Source organism: Triturus cristatus, chromosome 5_2 (genome assembly GCF_964204655.1).
Source record: "Triturus cristatus chromosome 5_2, aTriCri1.1, whole genome shotgun sequence".
Lineage (NCBI taxonomy): Eukaryota > Metazoa > Chordata > Amphibia > Caudata > Salamandridae > Triturus > Triturus cristatus.
The window spans coordinates 728222559-728249883 of NC_140588.1; the positions used below are offsets into that span (position 1 = coordinate 728222559).

The window sequence follows — 27325 nt, forward strand, 5'->3', positions numbered from 1 at the left end:
AGGACTAATATCCTCACAGAGGTGCTTTTACCGTCAGCAAGCTCCACAGAGCCTCTGCTGCAGTTCAATGAGGCCCTCGTCGACGTTCTGCAGGGCACTTGGTCCAAGCCCTCCACAGTTCCTCCTGTGGATCGGAACGTGGCACGGCGCCACCGCCCTGCTCCGGGCGGCCCCAGTTTCCTGTCCCAACACCCCACCCCCGAGAGCCTGGTTATCCAGGCCTCCACTTCCCAATCCTCCGTCCCGTCCGCTCCTCCGGATCGGGAATCCAAGAGGCTGGAACAGTTCGGCAAGAAACTGTTCTCTTCCCTGAGTTTGGGCCTGCGGTCTTTGAACACCACTTGCCTCTTGGACCATTTCTCCCACTCTCTGTGGGATACGGTGGAGGACGTGCTGCCCCTGTGTCCGGTGGAGGCCCGGACACGTCTCTCCCAGGCACTTGCTGACGGGCGAGATGCAGCGCGACATGCCTTACGGTGTGGACTTGACACCACGGACTCGCTGGGGAGGACGATTTCCACCACGGTGGCGCTCCGGCGCCACGCCTGGCTGAGGCCCACGTCTTTTTCGGGGGATGTCCAGAGTACCCTAATGGATATGCCCTTTGATGGCGCTCGCCTTTTTGGTGAGAAGGCGGATAGTGCGCTGGCTCGTTTTAAGGACTCCCGGGCTACGGCCACGTCCTTGGGTCTCTCGGCCCCACGGCCGCACACTTCCGCCTTTCACCCCTTTCGTGGCCAAGGAAGGGGCGCCTCCTCATGTCCGCCTAGCCACCGGACGCAGAACCAACCTGCACGCGGTCGCGGGCGTGGGTTCCGCCGTGGCTGTTCTAGAGGACAACGTGCCGGTCAGTCCACATCCACCCCGGCAGCATCCGCCTCAAAGCCTTCCTAGTCCGAGCTTTCAGGCCCATTCCGCGCCAGTGGGCGGCAGAGTTCGCCATCACCTGCTCCACTGGCGTCCCATCACTTCGGACAGGTGGGTGCTGCAACCCGTCCGAAGGGGCTACTCCCTCCCCTTCAAAACGACTCCTCCAGCCATGCCACCGCAGTGCCACTGTATATCGGAGGATCACTTGAATCTTCTGCGGGAGGAAGTTACGGCCCTCTTGGCCAAAGAGGCCGTCGAGCGCGTTCCTGGTCCAGAAGTAGGCCGTGGTTGCTATTCCCACTACTTTCTGGTTCCCAAGAAGGACAAAGGAGGTCTACACCCTATCTTGGACCTCAGGAGCGTCAACACCTTCCTCCGGAAGGAACGGTTCAAGATGCTCACTTTAGCTCAGGTTCTGGCTGCCCTCGACCCTGGAGACTGGATGGTAGCGTTGGACTTGCAGAACGCCTATTTTCACATCCCCGTCCTGCCGGCCCACCGGCGTTACCGGCGGTTCACGGTGGGTCAGGAGCACTTTCAGTTCATCGTGCTCCCCTTCGGCCTCACCAGTGCCCCTCGGGTGTTCACGAAAGTGATGGCGGTGGTCTCAGCTCATCTGCGCAGATCGGGGATCCAGTCTTCCCCTATCTCGACGACTGGCTGTTGAAGGCTGGCTCGCCCCAGCAAGTCGTCTCCCACCTCCAGACTACGGCCGACCTCCTGCATTTGCTGGGGTTCTCCATCAACGTGCCAAAGTCACACCTGAGTCCCTCCCAGAAGCTCCTCTTCATCGGAGCGGTTCTCGATTCGGCGCAGTTCCGGGCTTATCCTCCGGAACAGCGGGTCCGGGATGTTCAGGCTCTGATTCCCATCTTTCGGCCTCTATCCTGGGTTTCGGTCAGGTTGGTGCTGCGGCTTCTGGGGCTGATGGCCTCATGCATCCTGTTGGTGCAGTACGCCAGGTGGCGTATGCGGGCTCTGCAGTGGGACCTGAAGTTTCAGTGGGTCCAGCATCGAGGCAACCTGTCCGACCATGTCTTGATCTCGGAGGGCACTGCGAAACAGTTGCAGTGGTGGCTCACGGACCGCGATTGGGTCAGCGGCAGATGCCTCTCCCTACCCCAACCGGACCACGTAGTAGTGACGGACGCGTCCCTCCTGGGATGGGGGGGCCACATGGGAGAGGCGGAGATCAGAGGACTCTGGTCACCGGCGGAGTTTGAACTCCATATCAACCTTTTGGAGCTGAGAGCGATCCGGCTTGCACTGAAAGCCTTCCTTCCCTCTTTCCGGGGAAGTGTTGTGCAGGTGTTCACGGACAACACCACCGCCATGTGGTATTGCAACAAACAGGGCGGGGTGGGGTCGTGGACCCTTTGTCAGGAGGCTCTGCGCCTCTGGACCTGTCTGGAACACCAGGGCATCACCCTGGTGGTTCAACATCTGGCGGGCTCTCTGAACGCCAGATCAGACGAACTCAGCCGCCGGTGCATGATGGATCACGAATGACGTCTGAAGTCGGACGTGGCGCAAGGTCTCTTTCTGCAGTGGGGAGAGCCTTGGTTAGATCTATTCGCCACCGAAGAGAACGCGCAATGTCAGCAGTTCTGCGCGTTGGAATTTCCAAGGCAGCACTCGCTCGGAGACGCTTTTCGTCGCGAGTGGAGTTGCGGTCTGTTGTACACCTTTCGGCCTATACCACTTTTGCCCAGAGTGCTGAAGATGATCAGGCGCGACCGGGCCCAAGTTATCTTAGTGGCTCCAGATTGAGCACGAAGGTTCTGGTATCCAGAGCTACTCAGTATGTCAATCGATCCTCCGATACGACTGCCTCTTCAGGAGGACCTTCTGTCGCAGCAGCAGGGGACGGTCCTCCACCCGAACCTGTCCAGCCTCCACCTCCATGCGTGGAGATTGAGCGGCGGCAGTTGATGCCATTTGACTTGCCTCCTGAAGTCTGTGATGTCGTTCTGGCAGTCAGGCGCTCCTCCACAAAGACGGTATACGCCTGCCGGTGGAACAAATTTGTGGCATGGTGCACAGCAAAGGCTGTGGATCCCCTTTCCGCCCCTCTTTCTGAGGTTCTACTCTTTCTTCTTTCTTTGGCCCAGCAGGGCTCTGCTCTGGGCACCTTGAAAGGTTATCTTGCTGCAATCTCTGCCTTCTTACGGCTTCCTGATCAGCCTTCTCTTTTCAAGTCGCCTGTTGTTTCACGTTTTCTCAAAGGCATTACTCACATGTTCCCTCCTGTCCCCTTCGTAATGCCTCAGTGGGACTTGAATCTTGTTCTGACCTTTCTGATGTGCGCTCCTTTTGAGCCTCTTCACAATTGTCCCATTCGTCTTCTGACCCTGAAAACTGCTTTCCTGGTAGCTATCACCTCGGCTAGATGGGTGAGTGAGCTCAAGGCTCTGTCATCTAAGCCTCCCTTTATTTCTGTTCATCCGGACAAGGTTGTCCTCTGGCCTCGTCCTTCTTTTCTACCGAAAGTGGTGACCCCATTTCATCTCGGGCAATCTGTCACGTTGCCCACCTTCTTTCCGCCTCCACATCCTTCAAAAGAGAAAGAGAGGCTCCACCGTCTGGACCCAAAACGGGCGCTGTCCTTTTATTTGGACCGCACCAAACCGTTCCGGGTGGATGACCAACTTTTTGTTGGATACGTAGGAGCTAAGAAGGGGAGAGCGGTACACAAACGGACGATCTCGTGGTGGGTCGTGTTGTGTATTATAATTTGTTACTCCTTGGCAAAAAAGGACCCTCCTGTTGGGTTGAGGGCCCATTCCACCCGGGCCACAGCGGCTACTACTGCCCTGGGCCGGGGAGTTCCCTTGCGGGACATCTGTCAGGCGGCGACGTGGGCTTCACTGCACACGTTTGCCAAGCACTATTGCCTGGACAGCTAAGTCCGGAGAGACGGCTTCTTTGGCCGTTCTGTTCTCCAGGACTTTCTGGTGTGATCTTGGTTCGCAGACCCACCACCAGGGTTGGTATTGCTGGGGTATCTATTCTAAGGTGAGGAATCTAACTAACTTGTTTCTTTCAGATGATCAAGTTACTTACCTTCGGTAACGATGTATCTGTAAGAAAGATTAGTTAGATTCCTCACCGACCCACCCATCCTCCCCGTTCTGCGAACTGACATCTAGGGTTAAGGCTATCTTTTTCAGGGCCCTGGATTTTTTTTTGCACCAGTGTCGGTCTCTTGCATGGCTCTGCGTTCCTGGCGCGGAAAGCTATGTACAAGAACTGACGTCAGCACGCGAGGGCTGCGTCTAAGTACTCCGATGTCATTCCGGCGCACAACGCCGCCGACGGTCCCGGAGCCGCAGACGACGCCTAGCAACGCGCAAGGGGTATTGCTGACGAAAAATCTTTCCGGATACAGCCTGACGCCTGGGGATATTCTAAGGTGAGGAATCTAGCTAACTAATGTTTCTTACAGATACATCGTTACCGAAGGTAAGTAACTTGTTCATCAGGACCAATCTCCTGACTGAGGTGCTGCAGCCACAGTCGTCCTCTGTAGAGCTGTTGCTGCCCTTCAATGAAGCGCTTACCGATATCCTGTTCAGCACCTGGAATAAACCTAACACAGGAGTTCCTGTAGACAAGGGTGTGGCACGCTGCCATCGCCGGGCGATCCCAGCTATCTCACACAACACCCGACGCCTTAGAGTCTGGTTGTCCAGGCTTCAGCCTCGCCGAGTGCGTTCCCTTCTGCTCCTCCGGACAAGGAATCTAGGAAACTGGAGCAGTTTGGGAAAAAGATTTTCACTTCTGCCAGCTCCGGGTTGCGGGTGGTGAATACTGCGTGCCTGCTGGGCCGCTATTCCCATTCTGTGTGGGACACCGTGGCACAGGTTGCCGCAGTGCCGTGTGGAAGCACGGGCGGTTCTCTCCCAAGCCATTACCAAAGGGAGAGATGCTGCAAAATGTACTATCCGTTGTGGGCTTGACACGGCCGAGTCTCTCGGCAGGTCACTTTCCACAACGGTGGCGCTTCGTCGTTATGCTTGGCTCCGAACTATTGGCTTCTCCTGAGATGTCCAGAACACCTTGTTGGACATGCCCTTTGATGGTACACGCCTCTTTGGTGACAAGGCGTATAGCACCCTGGAACGCTTTAAGGATTCTCGGGCTATGGCCCAGTCCTTGGGTCTCGCCACCACACGTACTCCCTCGGGGCCTGCTTTTCGCTCCTTTCGAGGTCGGGGTCGGAGCGCCCAGGCATGTTCCTTTCAGACCCGCAAGCCTGCGCAGCCACAGTCTCAGTGCAGCCGTGGACGTGGGACCCACCCAGCAGGAAGTGAAAGTCCTTTAGGCCTTTAGGCCAAAGTGGCTGTTGTGAGGGTGCCAGTGCCAAAAGGACAGAGGCCTCTGCCTATTCTAGACTCTCTCCTTCTCATTGCCTTCCTCCAGTAGGAGAAATTCCGAATGCTCACACTAGCCCACATCTTGTATGCCCTCGACCCTGGAGACATGATCATGGGTTGTACCTACAGGACACCATTTTCCCTATACCCATCCTGTAGGCCCACCGGCGCGTCATGCGGTTTGTGGTGGGAGAGGAGCATTTTCAGCTCGCTGTGCTGCCTTTTGGTCTTACCAGTGTCCCTCAAGTGTTAAAAAAGGAATGGCAGTTGTGGAAGCTTTAGAGGTTTGAGGTGCCAGTCTTCCCCTACCTCGACGACTGGCTATTGAAGGCAGTCTCACCTCTGGCACTCGTCCACCACCTTCAGACAATGGAAAACCTTCTATCATCTTTGGGGTTTACTGTCTGTGCCAGAGTTAAACCTTATCTCTCCTCAGATGCTCCCCTTCATCAAAGTCATTCTGGACACTTTTCAGTTTCATACCTTTCCACCAGGATAGAGAGTCCAGGACATTGAGACAATGATCCTGATCATCAGCATTGGTCTTCCATTTCAGTGAGATCAATTCGGTGGCTGCTAGGAACGATGACCTCCTGCATCCAGGTGGTCGAGCATGCCAAGGTGGCATATGTGGGCTCTGACAGCCCCAGTGGGCCCAACATCAAAGGCACCTCTCCAACCATGTTCAGATTTTAGAGGAGACTTCAAAAGATCTGCAGTAGTGGTTTATAGACCGCGATTGGGTCAACTGTAGAACCCTCTTTTCCCCATCCGGAGCTGACACTGGTGACGGATTCCTTGCTTCTCTATTGGGGCGGTTATCTAAAGAGGTGGAGATCAGAGCCCACTGGTCTCCGACGTAGTCCCCGTTCCCCATTAGCCTTCTGCAGCTGAGGGTCGTCCACTTAACATTGAATTCTTTCTGTTGGTCTGTCAGGGGGAGGCTGGTACTGGTGCTCACAAACAACACCACCGCCACGTGGTACTGCAACAAACAGGGTGAGGTGGGGTCACAGACTCAGTTCTAGGTGGTCTTGCACCTCTGAAAATGGCTGGACCACCAAGGAAGTTTGTTGATGGCAAACCACCTGCAGGATCAATGAACACCAGAACAGAAAAGCTCAGCCATCAATGCCTATCCGATCACAAATGGCATTTACACCCAGAAGTGGCACAAGGTCTCTTCCGGAAATGGGATAACCTTGGCTTAATCTTTTTGCCACTGCAATGTCAGCACTTCTGCCCGTTGGTGCTTCGAAAACGTCTCTTGTTCTGAGATGCATTCTGCCTTGACAGGTACTCTGGACTCTTATATGCTTTTCTGCCAATACACTCCTTCCCTGAGTTTTCAAGAATATCAGGAGAGACCGGGCGCCAAGTCATTCTAGTGGCTCCGGATTGGGCAAGGAGAGTATGGTATACAAAACTCCGGGCTTGAGCATATGTCTTCCAACCAGGCTGCTCCTCTGGTAAGACCTGCTGTTGCAGCAACAGGGCAGAATTCTGCCCCCGAACTTCGCAGTCTCCACCTTCATGCTTTGAGATTGAACTGCGACAGCTGAACACCTTTGACCTTTTTCCAGAGGTGGTTGATATAATCTTGGGAGCCAGGCATCCCTTGACAAAAAATGTATACACCGGTCATTGGGACCAGCTTGACCCCTCCAGGCCAAGTTATCTGAAGTTAGTTATCTGATAGAGACATCTAGCCGCAGATTCCTTAACCTAGAATATCCCCAGGCGTCAGACTGGATCCGGATTTCTTTTTGCAGCAGCACCTCTGCGCGCCAGGGGACGGCGCCACACGACCCCGCCCTGACGTCGTCCACGTACGTGATGTCAGAGAGGTCATATAAGTCCCTCGGGGATGCGCTACTAAGCCCTGGTGTTCACAAGCGAAACCGCCATGAGGGGAACGGCCTGACTTTGGGAGCCACAACAGAGGATTACGAGATTCTTACCGCCGTGAGGGGAACGGCACTTCATCACCCAGTGTTCCCAGGTCCGGGCGCCTGCCGCTGACATCATCAGGCAGCGCCCGGGCTGCATTTAAGCCTCCAGAGCGTCCCGCAGTGCGGGATGCGCTTCTAAGCCCTGGTGTTCACAAGCGAAACCGCCGTGAGGGGAACGGCCTGACTTTGGGAGCCACAACAGAGGATTACGAGATTCTTACCGCCGTGAGGGGAACGGCACTTCATCACCCAGTGTTCCCAGCTCCGGGCGCCTGCCGCTGACATCATCAGGCAGCGCCCGGGCTGCATTTAAGCCTCCAGAGCGTACCGATGCGCGGGCAGCGCCCGGCGAAGCCTGGGCCAAGTGCGGCCCGTCCTTGCCCGTCAAGGACCGTTCGAGGCCGGGCCGGGCATTCCCTTTGTCATTTGCCGCAGCACTCCTGAACTGTAAGTGTCGCTAGTGGCCGTCTGGGTATGCTATTTTCTTTTTTGTACCATTTTAATTGTGTCCTTTCCCAACTGTGTTGAGTACTGTTGTTGTACTATCCCCCTGTCGCCGCTTTTCCAAACACTCGCTAGTCCAGGAGTCCCTGTGAAACTTGTCTGACCCGGCCTGCGCCCCCTGCTAGCCATACCCCTGCCTGTTACACATTCTATGATTTTGGAGCGCATTTGGACGCTTAGATTCTGCTGTTTGCCTGAACATTGGTCTACTTCTGGCAATAATTAAAAAAAAGCATCCCTAAACCCAGCCCCCAATCTAGGGGTCTGATATTGGTTTGATATTGGTTGTTGTATATTTTATAACTGTATTTTTAAGTCATTTCATATTAAGTGCTATCCTTACTTGGTAATATTTGTGCTGGTATTTTGTACCTGTGTACCTTTGTACTTTTCTCCAAGGCAATATGCCCAAGTCAGTCGGGAATTCCCGCCCCATTGTCTCCGCACTTGATAACTACTTAGTGAAAGTAGTAGACAAGATTAATAAGGAGCGAAGACTATCCCTGGGTCTGGGAAGTGCACCTGACCCCACGATTCAACCAGTCTCTGTTGAGATCTCTGTCCCTTTGCCTACTACCCTGTTGATTCCCATCATTGATGACAGTTGTATAGTGGTCTCTCCGGACTGTCCAACCAGGGAGGGTACCTATGAAATAGAGCCATCACAGGTTATCCTTGATGCTGAGGACCCCCATAAGGAATCTGATGCAAACGAGTCCCATAATGACTCTGACGCCCCGGGTTCCGTGGTCCCCAAACCTCATAGAGTGTTGAGGTCAGGGAGACATTTAAGTAGACCTGTACTATCTAAGAAGGGGGGTCATAAAAGTAAAAAGAACACTGTTTCTGTATCAAATGGGGGCCCCACTGAGCTAAACGGTTTACATAATGATGTTAATTCCACCCATTTGAAACTAGCTCCGGATCAGCTAGAGCTGCTTATTGGTATGATTGATGCCAAGTTAGACAAAATTGTCCTTCCACTCCTGGATAAACTCGAGGCTGTCTCTAGGGAGATAATTAGACTGGGTGTGTTGGTGCAATCCGGCTTGAAACCAAACAACAGTCTGCAACCAGCTGCTGCTGTGGCTGCTGTGGCCGCTGTGGCTGGGGGCAGGACTAGCAAGCCCGTGCAATCCAACAAAGGCACATCCAGCGTTGGGGTGGCCTGTGCAGGCTTTAGTATTCCTGCACAGTCAAACAGTAGTCCCATTACAGTTATCGAGCAGCAGGGTAATCTAAGTCTACCGTCTACAGGGGACACTATAAATGCCATTACAGTAACACCTTTATGCTCCAATGATGTCCCTTCGAACCCCCCCACCACCTGGGTCCTGGGGAACCAGCTGAAGATTACCGAAAGGGGGAAGTCTAGTAATTGTGGCCTTCCTCAACCGAACCTCCCACCGGACTGCGCACCCTACGTAGCAGTCCTGACTAACGTTACACCAATCAGGAAGGATGGGCTTTACTGCTCTACGGAATCACAGGAGTCCCTTAAATATAAAACTGTGGCATGGCTCAATCGGGAGTGTGGCTTTCCAGTGGCTCTGGCGGACCAAATTTTGGCCACTACCAGAGCCAACTGGATTGGCACGTCCCCGAAGAACATCTCTGGGGATTGCGTTATTATTAACTTCAGTAACCCACACCTTGCCACGACAGCTCTGATCCGAGCCACTTCTCGCCCCTGTAACGAGCAGGGCATTTCACTCCGTCCTTTGGGCTTTTTCTATAGACAACACACTAGTCATCACTCTAGTAACCACGGGGGGGAGAGAACGAGGGGAGAAGCTTTGCATAGTTTTGCAAATAGTTTCCAGGTGAATACCGCTAATCGTTTCCAATGCTTTAGCGGGTTAGATCAAAACGACTGACTGGAGTTGTGTACGGTATCCCCTGAAACCTTGGAGAGAGGGACTCTGTTTGATATGGGACAAAGTGTTAGTATATCAGGGCCTATGATTAACATCCCTGGGTCAACCGTAGATTGTACGCCTATGGGCAAGGAGGGTGACCCAGTAGGTTGCTCGGAGTCTTTACCGTAGTTGGGTACGGTATCCCCAGAAATCGCGGAGAGACAGCTCTTGTTTGGTACGGGTCAAAGTGTTTGTATATTAGGGCCTATGGATAACATTTCTGGGACAACTGTAGATTGTACGCCTATGGGCAAGGAGGGTGATCCAGTAGGTTGCTCGGAGCCATTATTGGAAACTTCAAATGTTGCTATTTTCCAGCAGGGTAGTAACTGTTCTCCTATGGGGTCTGGTGCCTCCGGTTTTTCCAGCTGTTATATTGCCAGTTGGAATATTGCGGGTATCAGGTCCAAATCAGATTGTCTGGGTTGGACTGAATTTTTTTTTTTTTTTTTTTTTTTTTTGAAAAACCTTTATTGACATTTCGATCATTGACAAGTATGGGCCTACAACCCCCCAGGGCCGGCCGCTAAGCAATCAGAGCAATAAGGTCAAATATAAGCACATGCGGCACCTCGGTAGCAAAATCTTCATACTAAGTGTCAAGAATTCCTGTCATACAAGGGAAACACGCCCTTATGTAAACAGGAGAGCTGTTACATAACTCAAGGGAAACACGCCCTTATGTAAACAGGAGAGCTGTTACATAACTCAAGGGAAACACGCCCTTATGTAAACAGGAGAGCTGTTACATAACTCAAGGGAAACACGCCCTTATGTAAACAGGAGAGCTGTTACATAACTCAAGGAAAACACGCCCTATAAAGGGAGGAACCGGGAGGTACAAGGCTGTCGGATATTGTGTTTACACCGACGTACCTGCTTCGTGAAGAGCAGTGTTCCGGAGTGGTGCTCCAGTAAGGCAAGAACGGAGGTAGGTCGAGTCGTTACTCCCTGGGCCGTGTCTTGCCCCATCGTCACCTGTGAAGGACCCGGAAGCTCTACCGGTCAACCATTGAGCTTCGCTTTTTGACTCGGCTGAGTCCAAGCGCAGTGGCGCTTTTGCTGGTTGGAGTCGTAACTCCCAGCCCGACCAGAGACACAGGGACTGCCAGCTGTAACGCACACCAGGAGGTGTTTGCCGCGTTACAGACTCGGAAGTCCACAGGATCGATCGAGCGGCTGCTCTCGGTTCAGTCTTCTTGCTTGTGATTGGGGTATCGGTGACGCATCACCAGGAGGTGACTCCGCGTCCCGGTGCAGTCTGAGGAAGAGGTTGAGCGGCTGCTCCCTTCAGGTAGAGACCCCGGCCGGGTGTTTCCCTGACTCCTCGATTCTCCCCAACACTTTTCGTGCCCCTCACAGCCTACCGATTGGCATTGTCGGCCATTTCATTTCTGCCCTCTGTTGGCATACGCCGGGATCGGCGTATATGCAGAGGACGGTTAGGACCATCCGTGCTGTGGGCTGGTAACGTACTTAGCCTGGAGGATTCCAGTGACTATAACTTTTGTTTGTTCTTTGTATTTTATTTGCCTTCATTAAAAGAACTAACCCTTCACAAGTGGTTGCGTCCTCATTGTCGTGTCTGTTAAACGATCCTGAGACGTTCAGGGCGTTACACTAAGATAGTTCGGCCCGGGAGCCGCGCAGGTAGGACACCAGGAGAAAAGGGGTTTTTCATTTTATAATGAAACAAAACAGTAGGATCAGGTGCCAAACAATTTCCCAACAGCGATAAAGGGCAGGCCGCATGATAGACGTTAGCAATAAACAGCGATCAATGGAATCCATGGCGCAAACACAGGAAATGATGGGGAAGAATATCAAAAACAGTTGCGCCTACAGGCCCCCATACCTAACGCCCAGAGAACCCCCGGAAACTGTGGCACACACGGAGAGGCAACGGTTCACAGCAAAAGAGGCGTACCACGCTGATCCCAGAAAAGAAACAAAAAGAAACGGAGAAGAAAAAGGAGGCCATGGAAAAAGAGAGAAAGACTGAGAAAGAAAAGTGTCCCCCCCCCAACCCCCCACCCTGCACCTCTGCAAATGAGTATGGCCCCTCCCCCCAGCAGTGTGCCTGTCGCCCTGGAACTAGACCCGAAATATAGAAGAAGCAGGGAAAAAGGAATAAGAAAGAACCCCACCAGGCGGGGGGGGTGGAGAAAATATAACAAACTGGAGGAGGGCCTTCAGAACATACCCCCGGCTTCTCCCTCCCGCACCGTAAGGTATCCCAGCAGCAAACAATAAGTAGCACCAAATCGACCATAACAAAAGGGGGAATGGGGAGCATTGCGCACCAAATATGCTAGTAGCTATGTCCTGGGAGTACACAACCATGAGTCCGCCCGTCTACCAGATGACCACCCCGAGGGATCAGCCTCATCCCTGACCACTCCTGGCGATGCTGCCCATGCCTACCCCTCGACCCAGCGCCATGTCCGATGTTCCAAGGTGAAGGGGTGTCCCAAAACAACCGGGAAGCGACGCACACAGGTGGGGTGGAGGTCTCAGAACGCCAACACAGTCCGCATCTCGGAGGGACGTCTTTCCCAGTGCTGCCCCAGGATCTGTACTGCACACAAGGTCCGGGAAGGCTGAATCATCCAAAGTAGACAGACATTGCTGGTAAAGTCCCTGGGTCACCGGAGGTCGTACACGGGACGAGGCCACCACCTTCCACTCGGAACCACTACCTCCGGAACAGATCAAACCCTCAGTCAGCCGATCATACGGTAGCATACTGTCCGGAGTGTCCGGCTGCGCACTAATCGCAGGGATGGCCGCGACATTATCCTCCTGTGTGCAGTGTAGGAAGTCCCTGTGTAACTGTGGACTAGCATGCCGCCATTGTCCCAACGCTGATGCCACACCGTCGATCCTACTCCCCAAGACCTCGATGCCACGAGCCAAGGAGAAATGAAGGGCACCAAGGGCCTCAAGGAGGTCGCCGTACCCCAGCACTGCTCCCCGCGGTCGCTCTGCCACACTCCCAAAAGTCACACACTCCCAATCCTGCTGCGACCCGGTGGACAGGATAGTAGGCTGCATCGCAACAAGATGGCCGCCGGGGGAGGCCCGGCTCGTATGGGGGCCGGGACCCAGGGACAAGCACCTCGGGGTCCACGTCGCTGGAGACAGGGGTCCGGGGGCAGGGACAAGTTCAGCCGTTGCGTGGACTCGGGCAACAGTCGTCTCCACCAAGGACCGGCGGCCGCGAAAATCCGGGAGCAGTCTGCAAGGATCAGGGCGAGCTAGGGGCGGTGTCCGGGCAGCTCACCGTCAAAGGCAGGGGCAAACACCGAAGAGTCTGAGAACTGCACCCCCGGGCATGCCCTCGATTCACTACACTTTAGCAACGGGAGCGGCCGTGGCGAAATGCAGGCCGGGGGCAGCACCGCTCCGGTGGACCGACTTCACCCAGTCACCACAGGCCGTTGTTGTTAAACTGCCACCCGGCCAAGGCGTCCACTCGAGGTCCCGGCTCCGGGGCCGCACGGGCCGCAAAGTTCATCCGCAAATTTCTCAGGCGGTACAGTAGCCAGAAACCCCGGAGTCACACGATCGGTTGCCACTCTCTACACAAACACGATCCCATGGCGCAAGCTGAGGATCTAGTACAGGATATCCGTGCGGGATGCGGAGGTTCACGGAGCCGGGAATCTACGCTGCCGTCTCGGTCGCCATCTTGGCTCCTCCCCCCTGGACTGAATTTTTAGCTCTGTTTGATATTATCTGTTTACAGGAAACCTGGTGTAGGGACTTTAAGGGATATAATGGTTTTGTCTCTTACCAGCTACCTGCTACGGGTTCCCTATCAGGTAGAGCTATGGGGGGCCTTTTGATCTTGATTTCTGTCCAAACCCCTCTGCTGGTTAAAAAATACATACAAGTTGGGGTTCATTCCCAGATCTTATGGCTGCACAAAACAGGAGGTAGGAATATTCTCTTAATACATTTTTATAACAATGTTTTCGATGATACTAGGGATCAGGTGGTTAGAGCACTATCAAGTGCATTGGATGACATCCTCAAGGATTCCAATGTAATCTTTGATTTGTTTATGGCAGGGGATTTTAACGCCACTACCTGCCCATTTTCAGATGTCAATGTATGTGGGGCGGTGGACTGTCATGGAGATGGAATCCCCCATTTTCAACATAACCATTATGGAGCTGCCTTAAACAGTCTCCTTGATTCACATAATATGTCTATTATGGTTAACGAGAAAAACGAACAGGAGGAGATTTGCCCAACTTTTACAGGCCGGGGAGCGAATTCTGTTATTGATTTTATTTTTATCTCCTCGAGTCTTGACGCCTGGACTATGGCACCTAAAGTCATAGACATCCAGCTTAGTGACCATAATTGCCTGATAGTAGAGGCCATGCTATGGGAAAATAAAGGGACCTGTATTCCGGGGGGTATTGTTAACAACATAGAGGCTGTGCGCCCTAATGGCACCAGACTCAGGTGGAGGGGGGATAAGGCTGAAATCATGTCTGATTCAATTATTACTAGTTGCCTGGCAGGTTCTACAGGGATTTTTGAAGATAACCAAGGTACCACTGGCTCTATTGAGCATTTTATTGGTATTAATGCGGTCATTGACTCTAAGCATACTAGTACACTCAAGTACAAGGAGGAACGCCTGCGGGGGTGGTTCAATTCAGCTTGTACTTTGGCCTTAAAGGAACTAAAGTTAGCTTTATCAGCTACGCCAAGAGATAAGGGCTTGGTTGTAGATCTTAGAATCAGATACAAAGAAAGCCTCAAACAGAGGAAATTGGAACTCCAACAGGAGGCATGGGACAATTTGACCTTGGCTGCTGAATCAAATAATTGTACCCTGTTCTGGAAAACAGTTAATTCCCCATTCCTCAAAGATGATAAAACCCCTGAATTAACCTCCAACGTTATGAAGGAAGAGTGGGTTTCCCATTTTTCTAAAATCTTTGAGTCTGACACTGCATCCAGGGATATAGGGGATAGGTGGCCGCATACGCCACTGAATATCACCGTCCAAGAGGTTTTAGATAGCATAAGGGTCAGTAAAGGAGGAAAAGCACAGGGTCCAGACGGGATGCCAATTGATGTCTATAAATTGGTCCCTGAAGTATGGGGGCCTTTGTTAACTAATATTTTCAACGCAGCAGTCCGTAATGAGGTGCCCCCTACTTGGGAAGAATCCATCCTAATTCCAATATTTAAGAAAGGAAATCGAGGGGACGTTAAGAACTATCGTCCAATCTCCTTGTTGGATTCTTCCGTAAAAATAATGAGTAGAGTGCTTCTAGTTAGGTTGGAAGAATAGGCGGAGGAAAATGGCATTTTAGCAGAGAGCCAGTTTGGGTTCAGGAAGGGTCGTGGTACGATTGAGCAGTGTCTAAATTTAGACCTGCTCATCGGTAAATATACCCTGGCAAAGACCGGCACTATTTATCTCTGCTTTGCGGATTTGAGTAATGCCTTCGACCTGGTGGACCATGGCATTCTCTGGGCAAAGCTAATTGAAATTGGGGCACCCGAGGGTATTGTGTTCTTCTTAGCATGTCTTTATGCTAAACTACGTGCTTGTGTTCGTTATGGTTCCAACGGGGAATGTACTACTAACTTTGAGATTGGGCGTGGAATTAGACAGGGATGTGTTTTGGCCCCACTGCTTTTTACCCTTTTCATCAACAAGATTGATTCTTTTCTTAAATCTCTGGCAGTGGACGCTCCCAAAATTAACGAGGATAACGTCCCTGTGTTATTATACGCGGATGACGCGGTTCTAATTTCACGCACCCCAAACGGCCTTCAACGGCTGATGGACGGCTTTTCGCAATTCATTAAAAGCAGAAAGTTAGTGTTAAATAAAACTAAAACCTATGTTGTGGAATGTGGGCGTAGGAACAGAAAGAAACAGTTCTCATTTTTCATAGAGGGACAGAAGGTCCAGGCCGTTGACAATTTTTCGTACTTGGGGGTCACTTTTTCAAATAAAAACATTTGGGTCAATGAACATAAGAATGTCAGGGCCAAGATGGCGAGGAGTGCTCATGGAATTTTCACTATGGCTACGAAACTAGGAGACAGACGGGTCCATGATATGCTTAAAATTTTTCAGTCCCGTTGTGTCTCGATTGCCTTGTACGGAGCGGGCATTTGGGGCCATGCCCCGGCAGGGTCTCTTCAGGTTGAGGAGAATGTATTCTTGAAGAGACTTTTGTGCCTGCAAGCTCTGTCTCTAATGTTTTAGTGCATAATGAACTGGGTATTCACCACCTTGCCGACTTGATCCTCCTTAGGCCACTGATGCTATGGCGTTCCATTTGGATAAAAGAAGAGACCTCACTGTGCAGAGCCATTATATCTGATTGCCTCTCTTTGGACCATCATCTAAAGATCCCATGGTTAAAGTATAACGTGGATAATTTTCGTGAGATCTTTAACATTAACATCATTGTGGATCGATGTGGGGCTACTGAGCTGTCTAAAACCAAACTTAAGTACTGTTTTTTACAACAGCTTTCCACTAGGAGGTATCAAAATAGCTCTGAACTTTCATCCTGTGTTCTTTATTATGATCTAAACGAATTTGTGGGTTTCCAACCGTATTTGTCACAAGGGAGCTGGAAGGCACATCGGTTTGTGTTGGCTAGACGTAGAACCGGAGTAGTCCACAACCTTGTTGCCTTCCCCTCTCAGTATTTACATCCCGCTGGCCCTTGTCCGTATGATAATACTACCCCCAAAGCACTGTGCACTTTCTTTTGCTCTGTCAGCTGTATAAATACCTGCGGATTGCTTATTTGAAACCCCTGTTTGCTAAATTTGGAGTCCGGACAATACGTGACTGCATGAGTTTGCTTTTTAACTTACATCACCCTGACGTTTGTTTTTATACGGCTACCTTTCTCCTTAAATCAATTAATGCAAGGAAAAGTATGCTTTTTAAACTTTTTTAAATTTTAGTATCTCCTGCTCATGACTGTTGTTTTATATTGTTGTATTTTTAATGTTGTGCTTTTATGGACTTGTCTTTTGTTCCGAATAAAGCCTTATGAAATGAAATGAGATCCCTCCTGGCACGCTGACATCAGTTTCCTTTTTTTCCGCGTGCAACGCGGATCCGGAGTGAGCGGTTCCTCTGGCCTGTTTTCAGGCCCTTTTTCGATGCTTCTTGTCTTGAACAGTGTACTTCCTGTTCACGGCAAATGTCCGCGACGGACCCGCATCTTATCTGTATGTGGTGTCTGGGCGAACACCACGACTACACGGACTGCGACGCCTGCCAACACCTCAAGCAGAAGTCCCGGCGGGAGCGCCGTATGAAGCTTCTTTCGGCACGGCTGTCCCGGTCGGAGTCTTCTCGTCCCACGGCCTCTTCAACGCAGTTCCGCCAAGGATCGCCCTCTGGGGCCTGGGACCTTCGTTCACCATTTCTTGGTAAGTTGCGGGGCATGTCGCTGAGGTCCTCGACCTCACTTTCATCTGTTGTCAGGAGCACTGGTTCCCGGAACATTCTGGAAGTGCGCCCCCGACAGTTGACCCCCCTCTATCCGCCATATCCGGGTGCGGGGGCGACTTGGGCCCAAATGGAGGCTTATGCCATGGCTTTGCAGGCCTCCCTTGGGTCCTCTCCCTTCCCTGGGGCATCCTCGGGGCTTCCGCTACCTGTGGGGTCCCCGATGGACTCGCCGATTGGTTCGCCCCCGGCGTCAAATGAGCCCTCGCCCTCCAGGGATGTCGGAGATGTGGTATCGTCAGGGCGCGGCCTGGCTGGATCCCCCTCTACGATCCATATGGTGCCGTCAGTGTGCAGCCTGGCTGGGTCCCCCTCTACGACCCATTGCACCCCTGCGTTGCCGCATAGTCCTGTGGGGCTCCCTGTGGGGGTCGCAGATGATCGCTGGTGCTCAAAGCCTCGCTTTGTGCACGCCTCGGCATTCTGGGCAGGCGGCCGCCTATCCGGAGCCGGGGAAGGTGCCGTTCCGGCACCGTAGACTCGCCTCTCCGGCTCTGCCTCCGCTTCTTCCTTCAGAGCCGGTTCTGGTTGAGACTGAGTCGGCACCGGTGTGGCGCCAGAGGCTTGCATCCTCTGCTCTGGCTCCTTCTCCTTCTTCGGAAGGGGAGCTTATAGTGGATTTGGCACTGGACGGAGCCGACTCGATGCTGGATGGAGTAGAGTCGGCGCCGGACGAAGGTCGATCGGCGCCTATTAAAGTAGTTTTTGGCACCGCATCAACGCCTCACGGATGTATTCTTGCCTGTGCCTCCCTTAGAGTATGTGGATCCGACAGGAACCCACCTCCTCCAGAGCACCCACACCCGGCAGGCTCCTCGCCTCCTCAAGAGCCTCATCAGGACCCCAGTTCATCAATGGGGCTCCCCTCAGTTGGGCATTGGTCGCACCCTCATTGTCTTGGGAGGGTTAGCTTACAGCCCTCATCTACTGATGAGCTACTATCCCCTCCTCGGAGGGCTAGAGAGGCTGGTGCAGCTTTTCTCAGAGTGGTCTGTTTGGCCACTCCGATTTTGAACATGCAACCCCCTTTGTTTGGCGCCCTTGTCTGTGGACCCTTTACTTGATGCCCTTCACCGTGGGTCAGGGAATGTGGAGCTGCTTCTGCCCTTTGAAGCTTCTCTTTATGATGCCCTTTTGGGTACCTGGGTTTGACCAGCTTCGGGTGACCCGGTGGCTCGTTCGGTCTTGCACTGCCACCATCCTGCTCCACATGATCCGGTCTGCTTATTTGTGCATCCCGACATGCAGGGATTTGTTTTGCAAACTGCCTTCCCTTCCTTGCCCCGGCTATCTATTCCTCCCTCCCAGAAGTCCAGATGGCTTGAGTCATGGGGTCGGAACATCTTTGCCTCCACTAGTGCTGCACTACGGTCACTAAATACAGTGTGTCCTGGCTCGGGCTACCTCTGCCCAGTGGGACTCTGCAGAGACTTTGCTCTCCACCAGCACTGAAGGTGCTCATGTTGACCTACTTCATCTTCTCCGGGATGGCCGTGACCTTGCTGAGTTTACGATCCGCTCTGCCTTGGATACTGCTGATTCCTTAGGCTGGGCTATGGCTGGTTCAGTCACCTTGCGGCGCCATGCTTGGTTACGGGATAGCGTCTTCCAGGAAAATATCCGGGAGAGTCTTGTTGATTTACCCTTTGATGGGGTTTTGTTGTCTGGTGCACAAGCCGACTCAGCTGTTCAGCGCCTACTTGTTGACTTTTGCCCCCCCCTTAGGCCCATGTTCCTCAGGCGTTTGTTCTCGGGTGGTACCTTTTCATTTAGCGTCCTCTTGATGCGTTGTGTTTCAGGCTGATAGTAAGCCTCAGGTCTTGCTTTCACATGGTCGGAGGTGATTACCCTTTCATTTACCATCCTTTGGATGCATTATGCTTTCAAAACTGACGGTTAACCTACTGTGGCAGTGTTCCACAGATTGTTCCTCTGACGGTGGCTTGCCCTAATAAACGTGTTCCCCCTTTGTTGGGGTGTGCATACTCTGTGTGGGGTACTTGTTTGCTATTATAAAGCTCTGTTTGTCAACTGGGCCTAAGAGTTCCTTAGGCCTCTAGGCGTCCTCTGGTGCTCTTATCTGCTGTTGTACGGTGCTCAATGTTGTGCCTTGGGGTCATCTTCTATACGTCATTGGTCATCTTGCTTATTTGCTTCATTCTCCTCCTTCGGAGGTTTTCGGGTTGTTCATCAGGCTTTAAAGGCAGCTTCCGTCTGCCATTACGGCACCAGTTGTGTTTCTCTACGACCATGTTGTATAGTCATGGCTAGTTTACCTGTTTTTGCTATATATATATCTGTAATCTGAAAGAGACACGTTAGTGATAGATTCCTTACCTTAGATCTTTCTTACCTTAGAATAACCCCAGGCGTCAGACTGGATTCGGAAAGTTTTTCGTCAGCAGTACCCCTGTGCGTCGGTAGGCGTCGTCATGTGGTTCCACGTATGTCGCTGGCGTCGTACCTGCTGAGGTGACGTAGTTGGAGCTACTTTGACACGCCCATGCGCGCTGACAGCGCCTATTGTCCACCAATTCCTAGCCCGGGAGAGGAAGTTTTCTCCATTTCCCTGGCCTCCCCATCCTTCTCGGCCTCTCAAACAGCGGACGGCCAAGGCAATGACTGGGAGGAGTCTAGGGACCCTCTTGCAGATCAGTGTGGGGATGCACCACACTAGGAGGCCAATGTGGTGGATCTGTGCGATCTGGAATTTATCTCCACGCCCCGGGTCACTTGCCTCTTCCTCCATGGCTCCGGAGCAGGATGGTACATTTTCTGTGGTGTTGCGCAGGGCGACTGAGGCTCTTAACCTCAAGCTCCCTACGGTGTTTCTCAGGACCTATCTCCTGACTGAGGTGATACGGCCAGGGGCCTCCTCCACGGAGCAGCTGCTGCCCTTTAATCACGCACTTACAGACGTGGGGAACACCACCCCCTGCCCTGAGGCTCATTTGGCACCAGAGCAGGCAGGAAATTAGATAGTCAGAAGGCGTGTCACACTTACAGACTACGCACACCCCCTAAGGTGGGCCACTTGAAGTGGACAATCAAAGAAACGTTTCATCATCTTGGTTTTGGTGAAACTTGAAACTTGGAACTCTGGGTCAGGAATGAATGAATTGATTGATAACGCCCACAACTCACCACAACCAGGTATTTTGGTGCCCAAAAGGGCTAAAACCAAATCTAAAACAGTACAGAGTATGCCCAATTCTCACAGGAAGTGATAATTTAGGGGTGTAAACAACCCAGGGGTAGGTAGCTCATTGTCTTCTACCATACACTCCCCTAAACACCTCTATTTTCCATATTTAGGGGTCCCTTGACGCCAGAGAGACAGATTTGTCTACCTGGGAACCGAAGAAGGCACTGAGCACAGAGGACCAGCAGCGAACTTGGCACCAAACCGTGCCTGGCTGCTGAAACTTCGACAATTGCACATAGCTGACTCGTCCAAAAGCTATGCACCCTCCCAAGCCCTTGGAGGGCTGTCCAGCACTTCAACAACCAGTTAGCATCTACCTTTGAGTGGAAAAGCCATCCCCCTGCATCTGCAGGCACCGATTACACTTGTCCAGTTCACGGTTTTGCTGGCCCACCAAGGGAGCATCACAACAGGAAAACAGGAAAAGGTTTTCATAGTTCCAAGAGGTTAACTCCGTCTCTCCACCGAGTTTTGAGATGCTAGACCCTCAAGGAGCCCCCCTGCACCAATGCGCTGGGTACTGCAGCACTTGCTGCAACCAAGGCTTGTTTATTGTCCAATCCAGATACCCCATCGCCAAAACCGACCTGCCTGACGAGGGACTTCAGGAATGATGAGGCTCCCATTGTGAGTGGCCCTGATGTCTGTTTTATTCCCCTATGCAGGTCAAACCAGGAACCGTGAGAGCCTCCGACACAAGTGGCATGCCGGCCAAACACTTCTGCACCCGAGCCACACAGCCTTGGTAATCGACAACCGACTGTGCCCCCTCGCTCCAAAGACCTTCAAAAGCCGAGTTCCCCTTTGGGTTCTGCTGGACTTGTCTCAAAGTTCTCCCTAGCAACCTTTGTTTCTAGGTACCGATTGACTTCAAAGGTGTAACGCTCACGGCGACCAAACCATCCAGCACCTCTGCACCTGGGCACCAAGGCAGGTAAACTACAGCTGCTGGTGGTTCTTTGAACCGTGGCACCTTAGCACCTTAAGTTCCAAAGTGTGCCCCTGAACTTCGGCTACAAGTATCTGTTTGCAGTATATGTCTTTCCCCCCACAGGATAACTATACTGCTTTCAAAGCTTATACCTCAAAAAACGCTAAATGAGTATTCTACTGTTTCCTTGTAAAATTCATAAATCCGAAAGTACTTGCCTGATTTAGTTTAGCTTGATGTCTAAAAATATTTAAAAATCTGTGTTATTTTTATACATCAGTCTCAGATTTCTTCTTTAGTATGTGTACCATTTATTGACTCTGTGTGTGCATTAAATGCTTAACACTTCCTCTGATAAGCCTAAGCTGCTCGACCACACTGCCAGAAACAGAACACTTGGGATTATTAAAGTAAGCCCCTGTAAACCAATAAGGGTTGTCTGGACTTTTTTGCATTGTGTGCTCTTACTTTTGAACACTTCATAAAAAGCCAGTTTCCTACAAGTATCCAACCGAAAGAGCATTACCGAAGGTAAGTAACTTTCTCTTCTGGTGTATACTCTTGCTCCACCCTTTTATTCCTTATAGCCTACCTGATGTCCTTTTCTGTGCAGTGGACATTTGGCTATTAATAAAATCCAGAGTAGATTATGTTTAGCTTACTGTCTGTTTCACTTCAATAATTGTCACCTCATCTGAGGGCCTTGGAAATATGGAGGACAACTGGCATTCTAGAAGATGCACCATCCCAGGGGTGGTGTCCCCTGGGTGCACAGCGAGAAAAATCCACTTGGGTGGAGTCATCCAAAATTGATCAAAATTAATATTTTTCGTCTGTTTTCAGAAAATGGAATTTATTATTTGCTCATAAATCCTGTTTCATGAAACTCGTATGCTGTGTTTCTTTTACACATAATTTTCTTTTTCCAGTTTATGTTCATAATAACTAAGTTGGTTATTTCCAAATTGTTGATAAATGCGGACAGGTGATTCATCCAGGTCCGCATTGAATGAGATGAGATAGGTTCCATCGTCTCACACCGAAGTTTAACATTCCTCTGATGAATGGCTGCCTCTAGCCCGAAATGTATTGGGACCAATAACAATTTGGGAATAACCGACTCTTTGTTATTAGGAACAGAAACTGTACATAGCAAATAATGTGTAAACGAAGCGCAGCATCCAATTTTCATGAAACAGGATTTATGAGCAAATCATAAATTCCATTCTCTGAAAACAGACGAACACGTATTAATTTTGATCAATTGTGCATGACTCCACTGTAGTGGATTTTTCTCGCTGTGCACCCAGGGGACACCACCCCTGGGTGGTGCTTCTTCTAGACATTCCAACGCTCAAGAGTCAGAGAGCGAAACCCTGTCTGCACGCTCAGTCTCGTTGAAATTACAGGAACAACCAAGCCAGTGGATTACTCCTTGGTGTGCATGAACCGCCACATTGGACAACTGACATTAACACAGAGCAGTGGTACCTGCATAAGGCTCCGTTTTGTCATGTCCGGGATGGTACGGAGCTTCTACTAACACTTATTGCCCCTAATACCAATGCACAGGGGGTTTGGAAGCGGTTTCTGTTTCCTTCTGTAACCTGATGGCATTGAAAAGGTGAGAAATCTTCTTGTAGATAGTTTCCATTAGACAGTGTTACGAAAGTTAAGTTACCTATTCTTAAACTCCTTTAAAATATTTTGTTGCAATTGTTTCAGATGAGACTTTTTTAAAAAGTCTGTGCCTTTAATGCATTTGATCTGTTTACACTGTGTATTTTGTATCTCTTTTCAGCTTTTGTAAGTCCATTTGCTGTTCCTGTTGACCTTAGTGCCTATCCTCTCTATTGCACTGTAATTGCTTATCCAACTGATCTTCATACAATCCGACGGAGACTTGAAAACCGGTTCTATAGGTAGGCGCATTTGTCACCAGATTAATCTTTTTTTTCGAAATGTTTTCTCTGTTGCTTTTTATTCTTACTTGCCTCTTAAACATTTTTTTCTTTTCCTCAACCACCATGAATGACAACCTTTCCTGAAGATAAAATTATTGCTTTCTCAGTTTACTGAGGAATCTTGGCAGGTTACTGTTAAGATTTTGCTGTGGTAAAGAATAGATGGGCAAAGAAAATTATGACTTCTGCTTGTATTTCTGGATGCCACTAATGAACCAGGATGTCGTAGTGGTGCTATATGCTACTGCCTACTTGAGATAATAACCTAGCACTTGCTAGCTCTGCCCCTTAGCGCTCTCCTCACCTCATAAATAAATTGTGTAACATGTAGGCGTTTCAGTGTTTGAACTACTCACACAAGCATTTCCCATCATTGTCTCTCATGTTGGGACATAGTTCCCAGATGTAGGGAGGTTCCAGAAAATTGTTCACATCCACAAAGGTTTAGAGTGGCTGTACAGTGACTGTCTCAAATACAATGGTTCTGGCCAAGTTTGAAATTAGCATCCTCATTGAGAAATAAAAAGTTGCTTGTGCCTCATACCCACAGTTAATTTTTTCAGTGCCACAGTCTCTTTTCCTGAAACTCTGCACTTTGAACCCTTTGACTATTGTTTTTCTACTTTCTTTTGAGCTTATGTAACCCCCAAAGGGCCTCAAGCATTAAGCCATGCAAAGATGGTAACAAACTATGCCTCTGGATGATACCCACTAATTCTGCATGTGGAGCCTCTTACTGTATCAGCTTGAGGCCTGTGTATCATCAAACTGTACCAGTCGAGACTGTCTGAAATTGAATTACCAAAGTATGCTTTTCTTGTTCTCCCTGCGATAGACTTAACACAATCTTCCCTGATCACCGCTTTTTAAAACTAGGGTTGTTGGAGAATAAAACCAAAAGGATGCATCATTCAAGGTCTCAGACTCCAACCTCTTGGTCCAGACACTGCGGTTCAAGGTAGGTGATGAGCATATTCAGATTGCCTGCTCAATTCTGGCCTCACCAGTGACCCTCAGCGCAGGTTGCCACCTATCTTGAGAGTAAAGGGGTGGCAGTTTTCCCTGCCAAGAGAACTGGCTGTTGAGGGTGGGCTTGCCTGAGTTTGTCATAGACCCCCTCCAGATGTCGGTGAACTGCCTAACATTGTTAGAGATCTTGATCAACGCACTGAAATTGCATCTTGCTCCTTTGCATAGGCTCCCCTTTATTTGAGTCAATCTAGACACACTGTGATTCAGGGCCTTTCCACCTCAGCAACCAATAGCAAACATTTAGGCCATGATGCTGATTTTTTTAGCCTCAATAATTGACCTTGTTGAGAGTTGTTCTGAGAATTCTTGGACTGTTGCCTCAGGCATCCTGCTTGTCTCATTTGCCCATTGGCATATTCAGGCTCTTCAGTGGGACTTGAAATCTCTGTGGGCCAAGCATCAAGGAATCCTCTCACATGACATCCAGGTTTCAGAGGAGACTGCACAAGGTATGCAGTGGTTTCTGCTCAACTACAATCTAACTGCTGCAGACCCCTCTCCCTTCCGCACAAAAAAAGTGCATGGTGGTAGGCAGGAGCAAGATGGCCATTGCCTAACTCCCCAGTAGCCGCTTCCTTCCCCCTGCGCTGAGCTGCCAGCGCCGATGCGGACACTCGCCACGTTTTTCGAGCGTGCCTGTGTGCAGCTCCTTCGCCACCTGGACTGCGCGCTCAGGCTGCTGGCTTCAGGCAGAAATGCCTGAAGAGCAGCATATTTCGGCAGCATCAACCTTGTCCAGCCCCGACCGCCTCGTTCACTGTGGAGCCTCGGAATGCCCCCGAAAGCCGGAAAACCTCTGAAGGAGCAGGTGGAGCTCCTGGGGGCCCGCCTGCCCTGCCTGCGTGCACAGCAAGAGGCTGACAGCACGCAAGGCAGAGGAGATAGCTGGAGCTGCTGCCTCATCTGGGAGGCCCCTCAATGGCAAAGAGGGACTGAAAACGGATTCAGTTTAAAAAAAATCAAGGAACACTGGCTTTTCCAGAGAAAGAAAGGCAACGATAAATTCCAGAGATCTTCTCTGGGAAGCACATTGGGCTGCACCTGAAGGAGCAGGGTAAGTCGTCCCCCCCCCCACCCTGTACTTTCTGCTGCCACTCTCCCCCCAGCTACACCAGAGACAGGTGAACTTAGTACTTTTTCAGAGACAGTGGGAGCTGGTTCATTGTGCCAAGTGGGATTGGGAAAGGAAAAGGAAACTTCGTGGATATGAGAGAAACGCTAGGGGCTGGGACCAGGGCCGAGACACAAGGTCTGACATCCAGCACTGATGCATTATGTGTTGATGGACTGAGTAAGGGTGACAAGTGCTGTCCCCCAGGGATGGGTCTGTATCTAGGGGCAGCAGGAGGATCCCCCAAAGTGGCCAACATTTTTTATTCTTTGACCGATGACTCTGATCTCTCAGGCCGCAGTAAAGAAATTACGGATGATGAGTCGGCTCCCTACTCATCTGGGGATAGTAAGAGTGGGGGAATGGAGAAACCCTCGACACACAAATGTCTCTCCCTCTCAAAAAGACTGAGTGAAAGAGCAAGAAGGAGCGAGAAGGACTCCAGACCGGAGTTTAACACCTCCAAACAGTTGACGTGGGACTGCTCTGCAACCAGTCTGGTCTATAGCGATGTGGAAGGAGAGAGATCTGGTACACCACGAGGAACTTCACTACCTGACACGCATCCTGCTTCCACATTGGACACAATCTTCTCTATGCTGAAGCAGATGCAATCAGAGGCAAGGGTTGAACATAAGAAAGCACATCTAGACACAAAGATACAAGGCGCAGTATGAAAAGTCGCCAAAATCTGCTCTGAGATGGCAGAACGAGTCATCTTGGTGGACGAGTGGACAGCGGCAGCAGAAGCAACAGTGACAACAATTGCGGGGGAAAAAAACTTCAAGAAACACAGCTAGTCGACGTGATGTGGGAGATTGAGGATTTTGAGAACCGGCAGCGCCGAAACAACTTGCGGTTTCTTGGCCTTGCAGAAAACATGGAGGGAAATGACATTAGACACTTCATGATCAAGCTGCTTAAGGGTGCCTTTCCAGAGCTTGCCCGATGGGATTGGGTGGCTGAAGAAAAATTCCTCTCTCCAGCCAGATCGTCCAAGAGCCATCCTGGTTTACTTTGGTAATTTCCTTCTACGCCAGACGATCTTTGACAAGGCAAGGCCGGAGGCTAAGAGATCATTCGCCGGGCATACCTTCTTCATCCGTCCAGACTTTTGCCATGTGACAATCGAGAGGAGGTGGAGTCTCCGGCTGCTATATTCTTCCTTTCAACAGGTTGGATGTCAAGTATTTTTGCTAAATCCGGCTCGTCTCAAGGTGATCTTCGAGGGAAACACCTGGACCTTTCTCTCAGAGGTCAAGGCACAAGAATATTTGAAAGAAATATCTAATGAAACTGGGCCGAGCTGAATAAAGAGTTCCTCTTTGTATTTTCGCACCTCCGGCATAAAATGAACACTCTACTAGATCATATTGTTCTTTTCCCCTTAGGGGATCTTTCTTTCTCTCGAAATATGTCTTGAGGATTCTTATAAGGCCTTTTTAGGCTCATTGTGCTGGGGATCTTTCCCCGTTGTTGTTGGATGTTTCCTTTTCCCACTTTCCCTTTTATTTCTCTTTCTCTGTCTTCTTTTTCTGGGTTTGACTAGGGGCCGAGCGGTTTAGGGCAGGAGACACTGGAAGCAGTGGCAGCATGTGGGTTTGCATCATGACCAGGGTCAGGATTGACCCTTTTGCTCATTGAATGGGGGGATGGTGGGAGGGGGTGGAATTGGGGAGGTGGCCAAGGTTTTCTGAGCATTGCCTCAGCTGGTTAATTTACAAGGGCTACTTGATGTATGAGCTGAGAACGAACCACTAGACCCAGGCTACACCAATTATTCCGCTCCTCATCAGTTCCATGTACGCCTAGACTACTTTTTTATCTCTAATAGGTTGGTCTCTGCCTCTCGTATATTTAAATATCCACGGGTGATGTCCATCCATAACCCCCTCGTATTAGAACTAGATGTCCATGCAACTTTACAACCTAAAGTGGGATGGTC

General features: G+C 50.7%; 1 protein-coding gene across 2 annotated transcripts in view; it reads left to right on the forward strand.

Moving 5' to 3' along the window:
- Positions 1-27325, forward strand: part of BRWD3 (bromodomain and WD repeat domain containing 3) — a 1513493-nt gene that overhangs the window by 1160811 nt on the left and 325357 nt on the right. For both annotated transcript variants that reach the window (XM_085607835.1, XM_085607833.1), the window contains one exon: positions 23075-23195. In XM_085607835.1, the coding sequence (XP_085463961.1) occupies positions 23075-23195 (121 nt within the window). The remainder of the gene's footprint in view (positions 1-23074; positions 23196-27325) is intronic.